This window comes from Rhinoraja longicauda, chromosome 17, assembly GCF_053455715.1.
Source record: "Rhinoraja longicauda isolate Sanriku21f chromosome 17, sRhiLon1.1, whole genome shotgun sequence".
Classification (NCBI taxonomy): Eukaryota; Metazoa; Chordata; class Chondrichthyes; order Rajiformes; family Arhynchobatidae; genus Rhinoraja; species Rhinoraja longicauda.
Window position 1 is genome coordinate 20,377,772 of NC_135969.1, and position 22,951 is coordinate 20,400,722.

General features: G+C 55.3%; 1 protein-coding gene across 3 annotated transcripts in view; it reads right to left on the reverse strand.

Annotated features, from left to right (window-relative positions):
* Positions 1 to 2,051: 2,051 nt before the first annotated feature.
* LOC144601820 (sodium- and chloride-dependent taurine transporter-like) overlaps positions 2,052 to 22,951 on the reverse strand; it is a 37,255-nt gene continuing 16,355 nt past the window's right edge. For 2 of the 3 annotated variants that reach the window (XM_078414271.1, XM_078414270.1), the window contains 12 exons: positions 21,512 to 21,646; positions 20,565 to 20,799; positions 15,573 to 15,705; positions 13,934 to 14,068; positions 13,344 to 13,447; positions 12,332 to 12,456; positions 11,508 to 11,620; positions 8,709 to 8,846; positions 7,718 to 7,820; positions 5,564 to 5,664; positions 4,931 to 5,101; positions 2,052 to 3,795 (listed from right to left, as the gene is read on the reverse strand). In XM_078414271.1, the coding sequence (XP_078270397.1) occupies positions 3,643 to 3,795; positions 4,931 to 5,101; positions 5,564 to 5,664; positions 7,718 to 7,820; positions 8,709 to 8,846; positions 11,508 to 11,620; positions 12,332 to 12,456; positions 13,344 to 13,447; positions 13,934 to 14,068; positions 15,573 to 15,705; positions 20,565 to 20,799; positions 21,512 to 21,646 (1,646 nt within the window). In that variant the 3' untranslated portion in view covers positions 2,052 to 3,642. Of the gene's footprint in view, positions 3,796 to 4,930; positions 5,102 to 5,563; positions 5,665 to 7,717; positions 7,821 to 8,708; positions 8,847 to 11,507; positions 11,621 to 12,331; positions 12,457 to 13,343; positions 13,448 to 13,933; positions 14,069 to 15,572; positions 15,706 to 20,560; positions 20,800 to 21,511; positions 21,647 to 22,951 lie in introns of those variants that run through there. The other variant, XM_078414272.1, reaches the window with a different exon arrangement.

The following is a 22,951-nucleotide window of genomic DNA, read 5'->3' on the forward strand; positions in this document are numbered from 1 at the left end:
CCCTCAGTAGCCCCCCTCCCACAGTGTGACTCTCCCTCAGTACCCCCCCTCCCACAGTGTGACCCTCCCTCAGTACCCCCCTCCCAGTGTGACTCTCCCTCAGTACCCCCCTCCCAGTGTGACCCTCCCTCAGTACCCCCCTCCCACAGTGTGACCCTCCCTCAGTACCCCCCTCCCACAGTGCGATGCTCCCTCAGTACCCCCTCTCCCACAGTGTGACCCTCCCTCAGTACCCCCCTCCCACAGTGTGACCCTCCCTCAGTACTGCCCCTCCCAGTGTGACCCTCCCTCAGTACTGCCCCATTGAGGGTGTAAAATCACTGCCTGTGAATGAGGTAAAGCAAGAGATTACTGAAGTCTAAGGGTTTCAGTGAAAACTGTAAACATTTATTAATTTATTTATTTTTTAATTTACTCACACAGTACAAGATCAAAGTTCTAATACAATTCGACTGTCACCTAAGAAAGCACATGACACATGAATATACCGTATCATAAATACATATCTTTTATATTGTTTTTCTTTCTAAAAAAACCTGCAAACTGCTAAAAGTTAAACCGGATCATGGATGAAAACAGCAAAACGGTCAGGATCAGATCAGCACGGACATGAACTATCCCCCTGACCCATTACTCTGGGACAAGAGACCCACTCCATAACCCACCCCACCATTGTGAAATCCAGAGGTGGGGGAGAGTGTGAGGGTGGGGGGAGGCAAAGGGGGGAGGGGCGGGGAGGGGAAAGAGGAGGAGAGGGCGAAAGGGAGGGAAGGTGTGAAGACGAAGGGAAGGGGGGGGGGCAGAGGGGAAAGGGTGAGAGGGAAAGAGAAAGGGGGAAAGAGGGAAGGGAGAAAGGAAAGGTGGAGAGGAGCAGAGAGTAGCTGGGAACTGGGGAGAGCCTGACAGAGAGTTGGAGTGATAGAGAGGATTAGGGGGATGAGCAAGACAGCGAGAGAGAGAGAGGACGGAGGCAAAGAAATGGGCGAGAGGGGATGAGGGAGAGGGGAGAGAGAGGAAGAGAGAAAGAGGGGATGAGGGAGAGAGAAAGGGGATGAGTCTCAGGGGGAGAGTTCCTGCCATGAATTCAACTAATTCTACAGAATTACCAGCGATCAACTCCGAGAACTAAATGTTTCAATTTTTAAAAAAAAACGCACATTGTCTTTCAAAGCTTATTCACAATGAAATTGTTTGGTATCTAAGATTGCAATCCGTAGTCGACACAAATAATAACGAGTTAAAATGCAGTGAAGCTGGGTGCGAGTATTTACAGTGGGGGGGGCGGGGGTGGGGGTGAGCTGTTGAATTCGCCGCAGGTGAGGATGACTTTACATTGCACTGCGCTTTGACAATCTGTGCGATCCTCACCACGTTAACCTCACCGCCACCCGGCAGCAAGTCTGTTGTAACACTGTACGTCCTGATGTAGAGCTCCCACTGCCAGCGATCCCCCACCCAGGGCCACCGACCGACCAGCACGTTTACCCTGACACATGGTGGATGGGTCACCCCCCCTCCCTCCATCCCTCCCTCCCTCCCTGTGCAAATCTCCCTGCCTCAATGTCCACCCCTACTGTCTGAGTGTGCGTGTTTGTGAATGTGTGTCTGTTTGGGTGAGCACATGTGTGTGGGTGAGCATGTGTTTGCACGTGTGTATGTGCGTTTCTGTGTATGCCTCCATGTGTGTGTGTGAGACTGCCTGTGTGCATGTGTGTGTGACTCTGCCTTTGTGTATGTATATGTGACTGTCTGTGTGCATGTGTGTCCTGTGTATGTGTGTGTGTGTGTGTGTGTGTGTGTGTGTGTGTGTGTGTGTGTGTGTGTGTGTGTGCGTGCACCAACGCTCTCTCAGACTTGCCCCTCAGCAGGGGGGTGGGTACAGGGTGAGAGGGGCTCCAGGCTGGTGTTGCCCCGTCACTCTGCCCCAGGAGGGGTGTGAGCTCAGACCGTGCCCCTTGTTGTGTTGCCCCCCGCCTGCTCCGTCTGACCACCACCCCCCCCCACACAGTGCCATTAGGCTTCGCCACCCCACCCCCCCCCCCCTCCACCCCGCTCTGGCCCATAGCCCAAACCTTCAGTTTAAACGTTTACCGAGGCGCACACACGTACACACACACACATGAACACGTACACACACACACACACATGAACACGTACACACACACACGTACACGCAGCCCCGCCTCCCCCACCACCCTGTGAGGGGGTCTGGGCTGTGATGCTGGATAATTGGTCTCATTTAAAGGGGGACACGTTCACTTTCGCTTTGGGAGAGGGGGGGTCAGAGCTATGTCCGTACACACGCACAAGCTGCCCTCACCCATCAGTCACCTGGGGAACGGGACCACCAAACGGTCAGGTATTGAGGAGGCGTGTTGGAACCGTGGGGGGGGGAGAGGGGGACGGGGCAGGGAGAGGGGGACGGGGAGAGGTGAGGAGGCAGAGAGAGGGAGGGAGGGAGAGAGAGACTATGCTTACACACTCCTGACACACACGTGTAATCCAGTGACAGACTAGTAGCACTGTGAAGCTGCAACATTTTCAATGCATCTCAGTAAAATAGAAACCTACTACAGGTTAACACAACAGTGTTACAAGTTGAAAAATATGCTCCATACAAAAAAATAAATGACAAGGGTTTAAAATTCTTCCTCAATGTCTACAATATTGATGCTGGGATCATCTACACACTGATTGTGGTTAGAACACCCACCGGTATAATGTAAAATTATTCCATTACCCACACACACACACACACACACACACACACACACACATCCACACAGGCATTCACACACAAAGTCTTAAAACATTGTGCAACATATTGTTTGAAGCGTTTTGGAAATCTACCGCCAGCCGTCCTGCCCGCCACCCACAAGGCAGACCCAGCCCAGCTCCCAGAGTCGGCATGACCCCGGCAGGGATTTGGTCCAGTGTGCGTGGGGCCCGCCTGGCAACTCCCCATCACCACAGGGGAGGGGCATCGGGCAGAAGGGATGGGGGTGGGGAGCGGGTGGGGATGAGGGGGTGGGGAGGGGGAGTGCGAGTGAGGATGTGGAGCGGGGATGGGGAGGGATTCTGACCGGACCGCTGCTCTTTGAATCATTTGCCTCGGGGGGGGGGGGTGAGGGAGTGTGGGAGGGGAGGGTCAGAGAGTGGAATGGAGGAGTGGGAGAGTAGGAATGTGGGGGTGGGAGGGGGAGTGGGACGGGAATATGGGAGGGGGACTGGGGCATGGCAGCAGAGGGTTTGGGCAGTGGGAGAGATGGGCTGGAGGTGGGAGGGGAGGGGCTGGGAGAGTGGGAGGGAGGGAATGGGGAGGGTGGAGAATGAGAGGAGGGGGCGGGCAAGAGATCACAGCCCTTGTTTCCCGGTGGACCCCTTCACAAGGGAGGGGAGGAGAGGGGACGGGTTCCCTGGGGCATGGGCAGATCCATGGGTCTGGCTGATGCTTTGGGAGAGCGAGACGATGCGTGTACTCAGTACAAGGTCTCGTTGAATGTCTGAAGCCCAGGATTTCAGATGTTGTGTTGTGAATGGACAAGTTGGGAGGGAGGGAAGGGGTGGGAAGGGGAAAATGGTCCTAAAAAGATTAGAGTTTGTCCAAAAAAAAAAGCACAACTTTAGACTCTCACAGAGAGGTTACATTGCAGTCTCTATAATTATTTGAGGCGTTTTTTCTACATCGTTTGCAGCAGTCCCATTGGGACTGAGAGGGATGACAGCTTCCGCATCAAGGGCCAGGTCTTTCGGGTTCCTCCCTTCTCCCCTGGGTGCGGTGAGCATCTTTATCCGCTGGGGGGGGGGGAGAGAGAGGGGGAAGAGTCAGAGCTGGAAGGTGCAGGGGGTGGGGGTGAAAAACAGGCCATACCTTGCCTGAGTTTGTGCCCCACCTCTCCCTGTAGCCCCGTTCTTGATTCCCTTAGCCCGGGCAAGAGACTCACCCAACATTCCTCTCGCGATTTTATCCACCTCCATAAGATCACCCCTCATCCTCCTGCCAAACCTATTAGGCTTTATTCTAGCTTTATTCTATTGCTCCAAGGAATAAAGTCCTAGCCAGCCCAACCTCTCCCTGTAGCTCAGACCCTCGAGTCCTGCCCAAATCTTCTCTGCACTCTTTCCAGCTCAATGACATCCTGACTCCAGCACAGTGACCAAAACTAAACACAATACAACTGCAACATCATGTCCCAACTTGTATGCTCAACTACCTCCTCTGGCAGCTCGTTCCATCCACCCACCACCCTCTGTGTGAAAACTTTGCCCCTCAGGTTCTTGTTAAATCATTCACCTCACCTTAGTTTGATTCATGATTCCTCTACTCTGGGTAAAAGACCGTACATTCATGTTATAGGAGCAGAATTAGGCCATTCAGCCCATCGAGTCTGCTCCACCATTCAGTCATGGCCGATCTATCTTTCCCTCTCAACCCCATTCTCCTGCCTTCTCTCCACAACCCCCGGCACCTGTACTTATCAATTCACCCTAACTGTTCCCCTCATGATTTAATCCACCTCTTTAGTTTCACCCCTCATCCTCCTGTCCCTCCCACACAGGGTGACCAAAACTGAACGTAGTACACCCAAGCGTGGCCTCACCAACATCTTGACGGTGGATTCACCCCGCAGCCCAACCCTCTCACTCCTTTCATCTCGCCTTTCACCTCATGCCCTCACGGCCACCACCGTCACAAGATCATTAGAGATAGGAGCAGAATTAGGCCATTCAGTCCATCAAGTCTACTCCGCCATTCAATCATGGCTGATCTATCTTTCTCCCTCAACCCCATTCTCCTGCCTTCTCTCCATAACCTGTGACACCCGTACTGATCAAGAATCTATCTATCTCTGCCATAAATATATCCAGCGGGGGAATAAATATGTTCCCCCTTGTGGTTTTGCCCCCACCCCCCTGCATCCGGGCTCACCTCGATAATGGGTCCGTCGGAGTGAATGATCTTCACCACCATCACCAGCGGGATGCAAATCATGGAGGAGAGGGCGAGCAGCCAGCCCACGCCCTCTGCCCAGTCTGGGTACTTGTAGATCTTGTTGTAGGTCAAGGGGGTGTACTTGGCCAGAGAGAACACAAAGCAAGCCTGTGGAGGGTGGGGGGGGGGGAAAGAGACCAATACGTTTGTATCTTCTGGGCGGCACGGTGATGCAGCGGTAGAGTTTGATCCTGACTACGGGCACTGTCTGTGTGGAGTCTGTCCCCCATCACCCCCACTGCCCCAGCCCCCCCTCCATCCTCCCCCCCCACTGCCCCAGCCCCCCCTCCATCCTCCCCCCCACTGCCCCAGCCCCCCCCTCCATCCTCCCCCCCACTGCCCCAGCCCCCCCTCCATCCTCCACCCCACTGCCCCAGCCCCCCCTCCATCCTCCCCCCCACTGCCCCAGCCCCCCCTCCATCCTCCCCCCCACTGCCACAGCCCCCCCTCCATCCTCCCCCCCACTGCCCCAGCCCCCCCTCCATCCTCCCCCCCACTGCCCCAGCCCCCCCTCCATCCTCCACCCCACTGCCCCCCCCCCCCCTCCCCCACTGCCCCATCCCCCCTCACCATGCAGAGGCAGGGAGTGATGACGGTCCAGCTCCACTTCATCCAGCAACCCGGCCGGTAGCCAATCATGTCCTCCACAGCGTCGTAGAAGTTATCGGCTCCTGAGGGGGGAGAGAGAGTCAGTGCGGGGGAGGGGTACACGCATCCTAGTGTGAGTGGGGGTACACGCATCCTAGTGTGAGTGGGGGTACACGCATCCTAGTGTGAGTGGGGGTACACGCATCCTAGTGTGAGTGGGGGTACACGCATCCTAGTGTGAGTGGGGGTACACGCATCCTAGTGTGAGTGGGGGTACACGCATCCTAGTGTGAGTGGGGGTACACGCATCCTAGTGTGAGTGGGGGTACACGCATCCTAGTGTGAGTGGGGGTACACGCATCCTAGTGTGAGTGAGGGTACACGCATCCTAGTGTGAGTGGGGGTACAGGCATCCTAGTGAGTGGGGGTACACGCATCCTAGTGTGGGTGGGGGTACACGCATGCTAGTGTGAGTGGGGGTACACGCATCCTAGTGTGAGTGGGGGTACACGCATCCTAGTGAGAGTGGGGGTACACGCATCCTAGTGAGAGTGGGGGTACACGCATCCTAGTGAGAGTGGGGGTACACGCATCCTAGTGTGAGTGGGGGTACACGCATGCTAGTGTGAGTGAGGTACACGCATGCTAGTGTGAGTGGGGGTACACGCATCCTAGTGTGAGTGGGGGTACACGCATCCTAGTGTGAGTGGGGGTACACGCATCCTAGTGTGAGTGGGGGTACACGCATCCTAGTGTGGGGAGGGAGAGAGTGCGGGGGAGAGTTGGGAGAGTCAGTGCAGGGGAGAGGAGTACACGCATGCTAGTGTGAGTGGGGGTACACGCATGCTAGTGTGAGTGAGGTACACGCATGCTAGTGTGAGTGGGGGTACACGCATGCTAGTGTGAGTGGGGGTACACGCATGCTAGTGTGAGTGGGGGAGGGAGAGTGCGGGGGAGAGTTGGGAGGGACAGAGTGCAGGGGATGGTGGTTTGAGACATGGCCCTGCTCTCGGTAACGGATGGGAAGGGCAGCCCCATGCATTGGGAGAGTGCTGGGATTTGGGGAGGGCTGTGTCTCACCCCGCATTGTCTCTCAGGCCTGGGCTCCAGGGAGAGCTGTGCTCACTGGTGGCCGCCCTGCTGCAGGAAGGGAGTGGGCAAACTGAGAAGATTCACAAGGATGCAGTGGGGACTGGAGGGCCTGAGCTACAGGGAGAGGTTGAGCAGGCTAGGACTGTATTGCTCGCTCCAACTCCCTGATCCCCTCTCCCCGGCATCAGAGGCCTGATCTGTCTGCTTGTCGCTGGACGAGAGGGCAGCCCAGTTGTGATGTGAAGTTGAGGCGGCTCACTGATGGAAAAACACCACCAAAATAAACCAAACTATCTATAAAAGAATTAGTTCCAGTCCAGGCAGCAAGCCGGATGGAGACCATTGGTTATGTATAACAGGCAGCGTTAAGCCAAGAGATAGTTGGCCAGACTATATAAGGGGCAGCACGAAGAGCTGTAGGAACTCCAGCTACTCAGCAAAATTCACCGCGGTCCTCGGTTAAAAAAAAGTTTTAGAATTAGAAGCAGAAAAGCCAATACAGTGACGACCAAAGGGAGAGGCTGCCTGTGAAAGGGTCACCTTACTGTATAACACTGGGGTACAGTACTGGTGGGGACGGGTCACCTCACTGTATAACACTGGGGCACAGTACCGGTGGGGACGGGTCTGTCTGTGTAACACTGGGGTACAGTACTGGTGGGGATGGGTCTGTCTGTGTAACACTGGGGTACAGTACTGGTGGGGACGGGTCTGTCTGTGTAACACTGGGGTACAGTACTGGTGGGGACGGGTCTGTCTGTGTAACACTGGGGTACAGTACTGGTGGGGATGGGTCTGTCTGTGTAACACTGGGGTACAGTACTGGTGGGGACGGGTCTGTCTGTGTAACACTGGGGTACAGTACTGGTGGGGACGGGTCTGTCTGTGTAACACTGGGGTACAGTACTGGTGGGGACGGGTCACCTCACTGTATAACACTGGGGCACAGTACCGGTGGGGACGGGTCTGTCTGTGTAACACTGGGGTACATTCTGGTGGGGACGGGTCTGTCTGTGTAACACTGGGGTACAGTAGTCCACTCACCATACACCCACGCTATTGCGATACATTCAAAGAATGCCACCCAGAGAAGGCACATACCACTGGCTGCATAGTAATCAAACAACTGGAACACATACAGGCCGCCCTGTGGGTACAAGAGGCAGCAACGGTCAGAGGCAAAACAAGCCCACACTCCCAAACAACACCACACACTGTGAACGGTACAGCCCTGGGGAGTGCTGAAGAGGAGAGGGATCTAGAACTGCTGGTACATAGTTCATTGAAAGTGGCAGCACAGGCAGATCGTGTGGTCAAGAAGGCCTTCGGCACATTGGGCTTCATCAGCCAGAGTATTGAGTATAGAAATTGGGAGGTCATGTTGCAGTTGTACAACACATTAGTGAGCTGAGTATTGTGTTCATTTTTTGGCACCATGTTAGAGGAAATATGTTGTCAAGCTGGAAAGTGCAGAGAAGATTGACAAGGGTCTTGCCAGGGCTACAGGGTCTGAGCTGTAGGGAGAGGTTGAGACGGCTAAGACCCTATTCCCTGGAGATGAGGGGTGATCTTATAGAAGTGTATAAAATCATGGGAGGAATAGATCAGGCAGATGCTCACCTTTGCCCAGAGTAGGGGAATTGAGAACAAGAGGACAGGTGAGGGAGGAAAGATTTAATAGGAGCCTGAGGGATAACTGTTTCACACAAAGGGTGGTGGGTGTACAGAACGGAGGTAGTTGAGGCAGGTACAATCACAACGTTTAAGAACCATTTAGACAGGTACATGGAGAGGACAGTTTTGGAGGGATATTGGTCAAACACAGGCAGGTGGGACTAGTGTTGATGGGGCAAGTTGGTCGGTGTGAGCAAGTTGGGCAGGACAGCCTGTTTTAGTGCTGACCTGGGTCACCATGGCCAGGCCCAGCAGGTAGCTGACGGGAAGACAGGGACGGGGCAGGGGTGCAGGGTACAGGGCGGTGAGCATGGCGGATGGTGGGGGGGACGGGGGACGGAGTGAATGTGGGAACACTGACCTGGGTCACCATGGCCAGGCCCACCAGGTAGCTGATGCTGCAGGTGATGGCGATGAAGCTTTCCCTTCTGTAACCCTTCCTTAGGAAGGACGGGTAGAGGTCGACCAGTGACGTGATCTGCCCTTCCACTTCGACAAACTGGAGAAAGCACACCGGGATCAGTGACTGTTCAACCCGAGAACCCCCTCCCCTGCCCCCGTCCACACCCCCTATCCATGCCCCTCCCCCGCCCTTGTCCAGACCCCTCCCCCACCGCTCCCCTCCCCCTGTCCACACCCCTCCCCCTGTCCTGTCCACACCCCTTCCCCCTCCCCTCCCCCCGTCCCACCCCCTCCCCGTGTCTGCACACCCTGCCCCTCCCCTATCCGCATACCCTCCCCCTCCCCTGTCCACACCCCTTCCCCCTCCCCCCTCCCCTCCCCCCGTCCCACCCCCTCCCCGTGTCTGCACACCCTGCCCCTCCCCTATCCGCATACCCTCCCCCTCCCCTGTTCACATACCCTCCCCCTCCCCTGTCCACATTCCCTCCCCCTGGGGTCAGACACAGAGTGAAGCTCCCTCTACACTGTCCCATCACCAGGGATTCCTGATTTGTTGCGGGCGATATATCTGCTTTTTGAGAGTGGATTAGGTGTTTGGGATGATCCCAGCATTTGCCCGTTGCTAGGAAGCATCAGGGTTAAGTGTCGGGGATCATGACCTCTCTTTGTTGTGGCAAGGCCGAGCCCTCCCTGTGCGAAGCGGCCTTTTGTCAACGGCACTCCTGTACATCAATATTGCACGCAGCCATGTCCACATCAAAGCCTTTCATTCCCCGACAGATGTGCCTTAGACTCTGACCACAGCCAACATCTGACTCTGTGCAAACACCCAACCAGAGTATTTGGAACCTTCCGCCAGCCCACACGTTTGCTCAGGGTGGGGTGGGATCAGGCCATAAATACATAGAAAATAGGTGCAGGAGGAGGCCATTTGGCCCTTCCAGCCAGCAACACCATTCAATATGATCACGGCTGATCATCCAAACTCAGTACCCCGTTCCTGCTTTCTCCCCATATCCCTTGATTTCGTTAGCCCTAAAAGCTAAATCTCTCTTGAAAACATCCAGTGAATTGGCCACTACTGCCTTCTGTGGCAGAGAATTCCACAGATTCACAACTCTCTGGGTGAAATTTTTTTTTCTCATCTCAGTCCTAAATGGCCTACCCCTTATTCATAAACTGTGACCCCTGGTTCTGGACTCCCCCAACATCGGGAACATTTTCCCTGCATCTAGTCTGTCCAATCCCTTCAGAATTTTATGTTTCTATAAGATCCCCTCTCATCATTCTAAATTCCAGCAAATACAAGCCCACTGGACACATTTTTTCATCATACGTCAGTCCCGCCATCCCGGGAATTAACCTGGTGAACCTACGCTGCACTCCCTCAATAGCAATAATTTCCTTCCTCAAATTAGGAAACCAAAATTGCACACAATACTCCAGGTGCAGTCTCACCAGGGCCCTGTACAACTGCAGTTGGACCTCTTTGCTCCTAAACTCAAATCCTCTCGCAATGAAGGCCAACAGGCCAACGAGTGCTCTTGGCTTTTCCCCGCCTGACTACCCCCTCCCCTGTCACCTCTGCCCTTCCCCTTCCCGCACAGGATATCCCCCCCACCCCCGGACGGACGCTGTGTGTAGGGGGAGGGGTTGCATGTTGGAGGGGAGTGAGGGGATGGGACTCACCACCACCACCACAGTCTGTTTGCTCTGGAGACAACAACCATAAGACACACAGGAGCCGAATAAGGCCATTCAGCCTATTAAGTCAACTCCGCCATTCAATCATGGCTGATCTATCTTTCCCTCTCAACCCCATTCTCCTGCCTTCTCCCCATAACGCCGACACCCTCACTGATCAAGAATTTGTCAGTCTCCACTTTTAAAATACCCTTTGACTTGGCCTCAGCTGTCTGTGCCGATGAATCCCACGACAGTACCAAGCAGTAGTGAGTGGTAGGGAACTCCTGAGGGAAGGGGTCAATTCTCCCAGTGAGAGAAAAACAATAGAGGGAGTTGAGTACAGGAGTAAAGAGGCCCTTCTGCAGCTGTACAGGACCCTGGTGAGACCACATCTGGAGTATTATGTGCAGTTTTGGTCTCCTAACTTGAGGAAGGACGTCCTTGCTATTGAGGCAGTGCAGCGTAGGTTCACAAGGTTAATCCCCGGGATGGCGGGACTGTCATATGAGGAAAGATTGGAAAGACTGGGCTTGTATTCACTGGAGTTTAGAAGGATGAGATGGGATCTTAGAGAAACATATAAAATTATAAAAGGACTGGACTAGCTCGATGCAGGAAAAATGTTACCAATGTTGGGGGTGTCCAGAACCAGGGGCCACTGTCGAAGAATAAATGGGAGGCCATTTAAAACCGAGATGAGAAAAAACTTTTTCACCCAGAGTTGTGAATTTGTGGAGTTCTCTGCCACAGAAGGCAGCAGAGACCAATTCACTGGATGAATTTAAAAGAGAGTTAGATAGAGCTCTTGGGGCTAGTAGAATCAAGGGATATGGGGATTGGGATGATCAGCCATGATCACAATGAATGGCTCGAAGGGCCAAATGGCCTCCTCCTTCACCTATTTTCTATGTTTCTATGAGAGAGAGAGAGACCGAGAGGCAAGAGGGAGAGAGAGAGAGAGAGAGGGGGAGAGAGAGAGGGGGAGAGGGAGAGGGGGAGAGAGAGCGCTCCCCTCACCACTTCTCCACTCCCCCGTAAAAAACCACAGGGAAGAGATTTGGCAAAAACTGACCTGGCTGTCCAATCCAAGAAGTAGGAGCATAACGAAAAATAACACAGCCCAGAACGTGGGCCAGGGCATCATGCTCACTGCCTTGGGGTAGGCAATGAAGGCCAGGCCAGGACCTGCAGCAAAGCAAGGCACAAAGATGGGGGGGGGGGAAAGAGGGGAAATAAGAGGCATTCATTGATAAATATTAGTTCCAGTACGAAAAATACATCCAAATTACCGCGCAATCTCTGTGTGGGAGTGTGTGTGTGTGTGTGTGCGCGCATGAGTGTGCGCGTAAGTGTGAGTGTGCGCAAGTGTGTGTTTGCGCGAGTGTGTGTATGGGAGAGTGTGTTTGTGTGCGAGTGTGTGTGAGTGTGTGTGTGAGTATGTGTTTGTACGTGAGTGTGTGTGTGAGCATATGCTCGAGTGTGTGCGAGTGTGAGGGACTGTGTGTTTGTATGTGAGTGTGTGAGAGGGTGTGCGCGCGTGTGTGTGTAAGAGTGAGTGTGTTTGTGCGTGAGTGTGTGTGCGTGAGTGTTTGTGCGTGAGTGTGTGTGCGCGTTAGTGTGTGTGCGCGAGTGTGTGCGTGAGTGTGTGCTTGAGTGTGTGTGTGTGGGTAGCAGAGTGTGATCTGTAAACTGAGTAGAAACCCTCTGCCAATCTTTGCCTCCGTCCCAATTCTCCTGGGACTGGGGTGGCATGGAGGGATTGGGCGGAAGGGCCTGTTTCATGCCGTGTATCGAGGAGCGGGGGGGGGGGGGGGGGAGGATCAGGTCGCCCCTCCCCCCACCCTGGGTACAATGTCCGGTCTCCCCCCCCCCCCCCAGGCCCTGTCTCCCCGTTACCTGACTCGGCGACATCCTCAATGTTCACCCCTTGTTCTTGGGCCATGAAACCGAGGATGGAGAAGATGGCAAAGCCCGACACAAAGCTGGTGCCGCTGTTCAGACATCCCAAGAGCATGCAGTCCCTGGGGGCAGAGGGCAGGTGGCAAGAGGGCAAGGGGGAAGAGGGCAAGGGGGGAGAGGGCAAGGGGGGAGAGGGCAAGGGGGGAGAGGGCAAGGGGGGAGAGGGCAAGGGGGAAGAGGGCAAGGGGGAAGAGGGCAAGGGGGAAGAGGGCAAGGGGGAAGAGGGCAAGGGGGAAGAGGGCAAGGGGGAAGAGGGCAAGGGGGAAGAGGGCAAGGGGGAAGAGGGCAAGGGGGAAGAGGGCAAGGGGGAAGAGGGCAAGGGGGAAGAGGGCAAGGGGGAAGAGGGCAAGGGGGAAGAGGGCAAGGGGGAAGAGGGCAAGGGGGAAGAGGGCAAGGGGGAAGAGGGCAAGGGGGAAGAGGGCAAGGGGGAAGAGGGCAAGGGGAAGAGGGCAAGGGGAAGAGGGCAAGGGGGAAGAGGGCAAGGGGAAGAGGGCAAGGGGAAGAGGGCAAGGGGGAAGAGGGCAAGGGGGAAGAGGGCAAGGGGGAAGAGGGCAAGGGGGAAGAGGGCAAGGGGGAAGAGGGCAAGGGGGGAGAGGGCAAGGGGGGAGAGGGCAAGGGGGGAGAGGGCAAGGGGGGAGAGGGTAGCCTGGTGTTAGTGCCCCATTCTGAATATCCCAACTGGTCATCTCGCCCCCAAACTCTCACCCCATGTCCTCCCCACTCTATACCCTCCTCTCCCCTCCACTAAATTCCCCATCGTTCCCTCCCCCACCACTGTCCACAGTGTATCTCCTCCTCCTACCCACTACCCCCCAACTCCACCACACCCACACCCTCGCTCTCCTGTCCCCCACCCTTTCCCTTCCACCACCCCTATTTGCCCTCCATTGACCCCCTACCCCTTCCCTACCACCCATCTCCCCTCCCCTCCCCCTGCCTGTGGCCTCACCGGTAGCAGTTGTACTTGTACTTGTTGTAACTCCCCAGGGATGTCATGGCGCCCAGGCAGATTGCATAGGAGAAGAAGATCTGTGTTCCTGCATCGATCCAGACCTGGGGGAGAAAGGTACAGGGAGAAAGATAGATGGGGTGAGAGTGGGTAGGTCAGGATGGGAGAGGGGGCAGAGTGTAGGACACAGGTTAGGTGTGGGCAGGGCGGCCATGACGGGTGTGGGCAGGGCGGCCATGACGGGTGTGGGCAGGGCGGCCATGACGGGTGTGGGCAGGGCGGCCATGACGGGTGTGGGCAGGGCGGCCATGACGGGTGTGGGCAGGGCGGCCATGACGGGTGTGGGCAGGGCGGCCATGACGGGCGTGGGCAGAGCGGCCATGACGGGCGTGGTCAGAGCGGCCATGACGGGCGTGGGCAGAGCGGCCATGACGGGTGTGGGCAGGGAGGCCACGACGGGCGTGGGCAGGGCGGCCACGACGGGCATGGGCAGGGCGTCCATGATGGGTGTGGGCAGAGCGGCCTCGACGGGCATGGGCAGGGCGGCCATGATGGGTGTGGGCAGGGCGGCCATGGACATAGTCACTCACCTGCGGGTCACCCAGGCGTGTCATATCAGGGTACAGGTAAAACTTGATTCCCTGTGCTGCACCTGGCAGCGTGACTCCGCGAATGAGCAACACCAGCAGCATCAGGAAGGGGAAGGTGGCGGTGAAATAGACAACCTGGTTGGAGATGGGGGGTGGGGGGGAAGAGTGGGAGGGAAAGAGGCATCATCAGTCATTGAGAACCTCCTCACTGCCGCCCAGGACAAAGCGGCCACTCAATCTGCACTCCCCCCACCCGACACACTCCCTCCCTCCAGCATCGTCTACCACGTCACTCACCGACCGGTTCCCCCGACCGCACCCCCCTCACAGAACCCTCCCCCTCCTAGACCTCCGCTCTCACAGACCCCCCCTTCTAGACCCTCCCAGACCCCCGCCACCCCATCACAGACCCCCCCTTCTAGACCCTCCCCTCTCAGAACATGCCCCTCCCACACCCCCCATCACAGACCCCCCTCCTCGACCCTCCCCACCCACCGCCATCACAGACACCCCCCCCAGCCCGCCCCTCCCAACCCCCCCCCAAGGACAACCCCCTCCTGGACCCCCTCCCCCCCCCCCCAAGGACAAGGGCAGCGGGGACTGCCAGGCAAGGTTGAACCCCAGGGACAAAAAAGACACAAACATAGCGGGTCAGGCAGCATTTCTGAAAAAAAACATGGACAGAAAGAACATGGATCTGAAGGGTCCCGATCTGAAACGTCGCCTATCCATGTTCTCCAGAGATGCTGCCTAACCCACTGAGTTACTCCAGCACTAGGTGTCTTCTTCTGAAAACCTGAATCTGCTGTCCTTTGTGTTCAAAAGAATTTAATTGCCGTACAAATGACAATTAAACACTCTTGACCCTTGACCTGCCCCTCCACCTGAAGCCCCTCCTCCCCCTCCACACCGCCCATCTCTCTTTGCCCCAACCGCCATGGGCTCCAAGTCCTGGAACTCCATCCCTATCGCCTTGTATGACTCTCTTTAGAATTTTTTTTTTAAGATTTAGAGATACAGCGCGGAAACAGGCCCTTCGGCCCACCGAGTCCGTGCCGCCCAGCGATCCCCGTACATTAACACTATCCTACACACACTAGGGACAATTTTTACATATTACCCAGTCAATTAACCTACATACCTGTACGTCTTTGGTGTGTGGGAGGAAACCGAAGATCTCAGAGAAAACCCACGCAGGTCACGGGGAGAACGTACAAACTCCGTACAGACGGCGCCCATAGTCAGGATCGAACCTGAGTCTCCGGCGCTGCATTCACTGTAAGGCAGCAACTCTACCGCTGCGCCACCGTGCCTCCCTTTAATCGGACTTTACCTTGTACTAAACGTTGTTCCCTTTCTCCTGCATCGGTATACTGTGGATGGCTCGATTGTAATCAAGTAAAGTCTTTCCGCTTGCTGGAGAGCACGCAACAAAATGATTTTCACTGTACCTTGGTACACGTCACAATAATAAACCTCAACACGGTCACTCCTCAGCCTCCTACACTCCAAAGAACAAAGTCCCAGCCTATCCACCTCTCCCTGTAACTCGAGCCCAGGTAAGGTCCTGGTGAATCTCTCCTGCTCCCCTCACCCCCACCCCCACGCGAGGATCTTTGCCGCCCCCGACACCACGCACCTTCCCGGTGGACCGCACGCCCTTCCAGATGCAGAAGAAGCAGATGACCCAGGCGGCGAGCAGGCACAGTGCCAGCTCCCACTTCAGCTCCCCCATGTCTTCGATCCCCGGCGACAAGCCCAGAACCTTCCGCCTGTAGGAGAGGGGGGATTGTAGAAAGAGGTGGAGGGGGATGGGAGGGGGCAGAGTGGGAAAGGGAGGGGAAGAGATGGAGTAAGGGAGTGGAGAGAGTTGGGGGAGAGAGGGTGAAGGGGAGGAGGGGGAGAGGGTGAAGGGGAGGGGTTGGGGAGAGGGTGGTGAAGGGGTAGATGGAGGGGGAGGGGAGGAGAGGGTGGAGGGGGAGAGAGAGGGTGTGCGTTAGTGGTGTGGGGGTGGCGCTGGGCACTGCGGGTGTTGGCTGGAACCACTGCCCGCTGTGCCAGGCGGTGACTGAAGCAGAGGCCGGCTCTGGCCGGGAACAGGGGCTGGCATGCAAGAACGTTCGGCAAACGGCAAACAGCAAAATAACCAAGGGCTACCTTTGGGTCAAACAAGCTCCGAGTGGGAGTTCCGGGTCCCTGGACAGGGAGCCCGCCCTGCTCCGCACAGCCGGGGAGCGGAGCAACAAGGCTGGCCGGGACAGGGGGTGCGTTTAGCTGCTGTCCTGCAGGGCTTGGTGGTCCCGCACTGTTGCCTTGGGCACCCTCCCATAGTATGGGGCGAGGGCCCGTGTAATACAGGGGCCCCACGGGCACAGCTCTGCAAAATAACAGGCAGAACACAAGTTGATGCAGAGTCACAGAGCCGTACAGCACGGAAACAGGCCCTTCGGCCTACCTTGTCCGTGCCGACCCAGTTGGTATTCTGGGCTAGTCCCATTTGCCTGCATTTGGCCCATATCCTCTCTATTTGACCCATAAATAAAGCACCATTGATATCCCACTAAACCCTTCCTGTCCTTTGTCTTTCAAAAGCTGTAATGGTACCCGCTTCCACAGCATCCTCTGGCAGCTCGTTCCAGATACGGACTACCCTCTGAGTGGAAAAGTTTCCCCCGAGGTCCCTCTTAAATCTCTCCCCTCTCACCTTAATCCTGTGCCCTCTAGTTTTAGAACCCTCTACCCTGGGGATGCAGACTGTGAGTGTCACTTTATCCGTGCCCCTCAATAAGGTCACCCCTCAGCCTCCTACGCTCCAGAGAACAAAGTCCCAGCCCATCCAACCTCTCCCTGTAACTCAAGCCGACACGCCCAGGTAACATCCTGGTGAATCTCTCTTGCATCCTCTCCAACATTGACATAACAGACTTACCTAAAAATGTGCATCTTATTTTTAAAACTGCCACGGAATAGGTGATAAATTTTGTGGACAGTACACTCGCAGGGTATGGACAGCCCAGGTCAGGCACAGAGTGAAACTTCCTCTACACCATCCCATCACATAATCCTGGGGCAGGGGCGGTGGGCTTTAGATGGAGACATGGTCTCTCTATTCCTTGCTCTCCCCGTCACTCCCCACTCCAACAGAAGCACAACCCCACATCCCGCAAGACATGTAAAGCCTGACATAAAAGAAGAACAGCTGGATTGGTTCAGTCACATCTGTAAAGAGAAAGGGGAAAGAGAGATTTGGGCAGAGTGTGTCAGGGCGGGATGTTTAGACATCAGTGACTCAGCCGGGCAGGCCCGTGTCACTGCCCGCAGTGCGCTGGGATATCAATGGTAACAATCCCTCAGAGCCCGGCGTGATCTGGCCGCCCTCATCCCTGGACTGTTCCGGAAACTGGCCGAGAGAGTACAGCAGATCCATCCCTGGTACACGGGGAATCAACAATCCCGACCCTCACCTGACTCACTCCGGCCCACCAGGTGACCGACGTGAGTGGGTGAGTGGGAAGGATAGAGAGATGGAGAGAAAGAGGGAGCAGGAGAGAGAGAAATAAATGGAGAGAGACAGAAAGATGGAGAGACGGAGCCAATGAGAGAAAGATTAAAAAGAGAGAGTGAGAGGGAGAATGTGTTAGAAAGATAGAGCGGAGAAAGAGAAAGAGGGCAGGAGAAAGATAAATGAAGGAGAGAATTTGAGAATGGGAGAGAGAGGAGAGTGGAAGAGAATGAGAGAAGTGAGAGAGGAAGGATGATGATGAGGGAAAGAGAAAGAAAGAGGGAGTCGAAAAAGAGAAGGGAGAAAGGAAACAAATGAAGCAGAATGAGACATTGATAGGGAGGGGGTAGTGGGGGAGAGACAGAGAGTGTGAGAGACAGAGAGAGAAAGTGTGTGTGTGAGAGTGAGTGAGTCTGAGTGTGTGAGTGAGTCTGAGTGTGTGAGTGAGTGTGAGAGACACAGAGAGGCAGTTGCCTGGTGAACAATCACTTGTTGGGTTGGGGTGAGGAACATTCATTGTAACTGGATTGATGACTACTTTGCTCTGTAATGGAGATTGAGCTGGAGTTTCTGTGGCTCATATGGCAATGGGATGGTGGAAGGAAGAACAAGGGCTGGATCCCCACAGGGGACAACTGCATACAATGGATGTTTGCTGGAGAGGGGCAGAACTTTCAGAGACCTTAGAGGTACAGTGTGGAATCAGGCCCCTCGGCAAAATGTATCAATGCCGACACTCCAAAGACGTACAGGTATGTAGGTTAATTGGCTGGGTAAATGTAAAAATTGTCCCTAGTGGGTGTAGGATAGTGTTAATGTACGGGGATCGCTGGGCGGCACGGACTTGGAGGCCCGAAAAGGCCTGTTTCCGGCTGTATATATATGATATATGATGATGATATGATCAACCAGCGATCACCCCGTACACGAGTACTATCCTACATTAGGGGCAATTTACAATTTAGAATGTGGGAGGAAAGTGGAGCACCTGGAGAAAACCCTCGTGGTCACAGAGAGAACGTACAGACAGCACCCATAGTCAGGATGGAGCCGGGTCTCTGGCACTGTAAGGCTGCAACTCTACCGCTGCGCCACTGTGCCACCCTTGGTGGGATTTGAACTCTTGTCTCTGGATCACAGCTTCGGACTCTGAACACTGGCCCGGTAAGTTAACCACTGGGCTAACTTTGCTGGAGGCTGGGGAGCTCGAAGCTCACGCAGTCTAGACCGGAGGCCACGCGAGCACATAGGTCGGTCATAGGGAGAGGATGGAAAACACTGGGATCCTTGCAGGAAGGGCGGACCGGACACAGAGGCTGTGAAGTTGGGTCGGGTTGTCACGGGAGGAGGGAGGGTTACGACGGGCAGGGAGGCAGGAACATTTTGGACGGTACGCCCTTTTCGAAAGAGAACTTTAACACAGCAAGACGTCAGATGTTGACGGTGAGACATCACAGGTTTCTTCACCAGAGGGCCGTCACGGCCTCCAACGGGACATGCAACGTCCTTGGAGAAGGTGCAGGGTTTACGAGAATTCAGAAGTCCCAGAGAGGGCCGGTGGCTTCCAGAAAGCTGAATGAAGATTTGTGGAGATCAGTGGGGGCAGGAACCGGAGAAGGTCGGGGATCGAGTGGGATGTCAAGCGGGACGGAGAGGTTGAGAATTTTCAGTAAGCACTACAGATGTTGAAGATCTGATATACTGTAAAACCAGAGGCACAGCAGGCCAGGCAGCATCCACAGAGTAAGAAAACAGTGGACGCTTCATCAGAACAGTGCGTGGGAAACTGGGTCACACAAATCTGGTGGAGATTTTGTGAAGAGGTCCCCAAGAAGAATGACAAGGGCAGGGCAGTAGACGTTGTTTATGTGGACTTTACCACGGCCTTTGACAAACTCTCACATTGTTAGCTAGTCTTTAGTTTTAGTTTTGATTTTTGTTTAGAGATGCAGTGTGGAAACAGGCCATTCGGCCCATCAAGTCCATGCCGATCATCAATCACCTATTCACCCCAGTTCCAACGTTGTCCCACTTTCTCATCCACTCCCTACACACTAGGGGGCAATTTACAGAAGCCAATTAATCTACAAACCCGCACGTCTTTGGCATGTGGGAGGAAACCCACGCGGTCACAGGGAGAACGTGCAAACTCCTCTCAGACAGCGCCCAAGGTCAGGATCAAACCCGGGTCTGTGGCACTATGAGGCAGCAGCTCTACCCGCTGCACCGCCCTGGAAGATTTTGGCGCATGGAATCCAGGGTAAACTAGCCGAATGGATTTAAAACTGGCTTGGAGTAAGGACTCCATGTGGAGATGTCCTGATTGGAGGCCTGAGAGCAGAGGGGAACTGGGTCCAGTCTGGTTTGTTCTCCACACTAACGATTTGCACAGCAATGGAGATAACATCGTTAGTAAATTTGCAGATGACACCAATGTTGGTGGTGCTGTGGACGGTGAGGAAGATGTCTGAGTTTACGAGTTTGGCCAGTTGGGGAGGTAGGCCGAGGGATGGCAGGTAGTGTTTAACCACCTGCCTGGTCAACAGAGCAGCCGATGAGCTGGGAATGTTCCAGAACATCGGGGGGGGGGGGGAAGAGTGAGAATGTGGGAGGCTCTGGTTCATTGCTCAGTCGGGGCCAGGGGGTCGAGGCTCAACATAGACAAGGAATGGCAAGGTCGAGGGGTGAAGGTCAAAGGGCAATGAGATTGGGGCAGAGGTCAAGAGGCAATGAGGTCAAGGAGCAATGTAGTCAATGGGTGAATAGGTCAAGGGGCGGCATGGTTGAGGAGCAGGCCACAGTCAATGTGCGGCGAGGTCGAGAAAAGTTCAAAGGGGTACGAGGTCAAGGACGGACGAGGTCAAAGGGGACGAGGTCAAGGAGGGACACGGTCAAGGAGGGCTGAGGTCAAATGGGGACATGGTCAAGGGGCAACTTGGCCAACGGGCAACCAGGTCAAGGGACGGCAAGGTTCAAGGGCGGTGACATTTAAGGGCCAAGAGGTCAAGGGGCGGTGAGGTCAAGGGGCAGTCTCATTGACCCAGGGAGCAGAGCCTCGGAGGCAGCTCTGGGATGTCCACCACACACGGTGAGGGTAACGCCGGGGGCAACGCGACGTGGCTTCCTTACTCCCAGAATTCAGTCACGGGAGAGGTGAAGTTGGTGGAGTTACAGCCGACACACAGCGAGAGGTTCTTGCGCAGCCGGTCCTCGATGCAGTATTCAGTGTTCCAGGAGTGGCCGCAGCGAGCCCAGGGCAGGTCGCTCTGGAAGGTCTGGAAGAGGTAGTAGATCCCCCAGGCGAGGATCACAATGTAGTAGACGTTCAACAGTGATACGATCACCACCGAGGCACAGCCGATCCCTGCGGCACACACAGCAAACCCATCATCAACGGGGGACAGCCCACAAACCACAACGTGCTGCCCCAGCATCGGCCCCAAACCCCAGCACCAGCCCCGAACCCCAGCCCCAACACTGAACCCCAGCACCAGCCCCGAACCCCAACACCAGCCCCGAACCCCAACAACCGCCCCGAACCCCAGCCCCAACACTGAACCCCAGCACCCGTCCCAAACCCCAGCATTGGCCCCGAACCCCAGCACCCGCCCCGAACCCCAACACCAGCCCCAAACCCCAACACTGAACCCCAGCACCCACCCCGAACCCCAGCACCCGCCCCAAACCCCAACAACCGCCCCGAACCCCAGCACCGAACCCCAGCACCCACCCCGAACCCCAGCACCATCCCCGAACCCCAACTCTGAACCCCAGCACCCACCCCGAACCCCAACAACCGCCCCGAACCCCAGCACCCGCCCCGAAACCCCAGCACCCGCCCCGAACCCCAGCACCCGCCCCGAACCCCAACACCAGCCCCGAACCCCAACACTGGCTCCTGAATCTCAGCCACGGCCCTGAACCCCAACACTGGCTCCTGAACCCCAATACTGCCCCATAACGCCAACGCTGCCCGTTAACCTGAACCCCAGCAATGCTTTGTACCCCCCCATCTCCGAGTAACCCCCCCCCCCCTCCCGCTGAAGCTGTGGCCTGTGACGGGCCCTCCCACTCACCAGAGAAGATGGGGCAGAGCTTCTCCCAGCAGGTGATGCCCCCCTGCGAAGTGTACTGACCCACAGCAACCTCCAGGAAAAACACCGGCAGCCCTCCACCGATCAAAAAGATAAAATATGGGATAAGGAAAGCACCTGGAGAGGGAAGAGAGACGGTTGGTTCATCAATGAAACATGTTTAATTACAGGGATTTAGAGTTAGTGAGTTTGTAGGTAGAGTATGGGAACAGATGGTTCACCAGTGGTCAGTCACCCTGTACACTACAGTGGTCACCCTGTACACTACCACAATCCTACACACCAGGGACAATTTACAATTTTTTTACCAAAGCCAAATTAACCTACAAACCTGCACGTCTTTGGAGTGTGGGAGGAAACCGGAGCACCCGGAGAAAACCCAGTCACGGGGTTGAACATATAAACTCCGTTCAGACAGCATCCGTAGTGCTGTGAGGCAGCGGCCACCCTAGTGCTGCCCTAACACTGGCCTCGGGGCTTTATACACAAACCCCGAATTAATGTCCGAACACTGGAGTGAGTGTGGGGGCCAGGGTCACAGCGAAATGAAGCATGGAAACAGGACACAGGGCATAGTGCTCCAGCACCTCCTTCCATTCACCCACCACCCTCTGTGTGAAAAAGTTGTCCCGCAGGTTCCTATTAAACCTTCCCCCTCTCACCTTAAACCTATGTCCATTGGTATTGATTCCCCTACCCTGGGTAGAAGTGTACATTCACTCTATCTGTACTCTGCACACAGACCACACCCCACCATCCACTCCATCAACTGTGAACAAAATCAAAGACCTGTCCCTGTCCCTTTCCTTCTTCTCCCCGCTCCCGTCCGGCAGAAGGTACAGAAACTTGAAAGCACGCACCGCCAGACTCAGGAACAGTTTCTTCCCTGCTGTAATCAGGTTTCTGAACGTTCCTTCCAGGAGTCCGCTTACTGTCTGATTCACCCCATTGCGGACGGACATTGTCTCTGGAACTGATGCGCTACAATGTTGAGAACCATATTCTGCACTCTCTATCTTCCCCTTTGCTCTGCCTACTGTCCAACGTCCATACTGACCAACATGCTCCATCTAAGATGGTTGCATCTGCCCATGTTTGGCCCATATCCCTCTAAACCTTTCCGATCCATGTACCTGCCCAAAAGTCTTTTAAATGATGTTATAGTACCTACATTAACTACCTCCTCTGGCAAAAAAATGTCCTCAGATTCCTATTAAATCGTTTCCCTCTCACCTTAAACCAATGCCCTCTGGTTTTTGATTCTCCTACTCTGGGTAAAAGTGTGCATTCACCCTATCTATTCCCCCCATGATTTTAAACACCTCTAACGAGATCACCTGCAGCTTCCTGAGAATAAAGTCCTAGCCAGCGCAATCTCTCCCTGTAGCTCGGCCCTCGAGTCCTGGCAACATCGTCATGAAT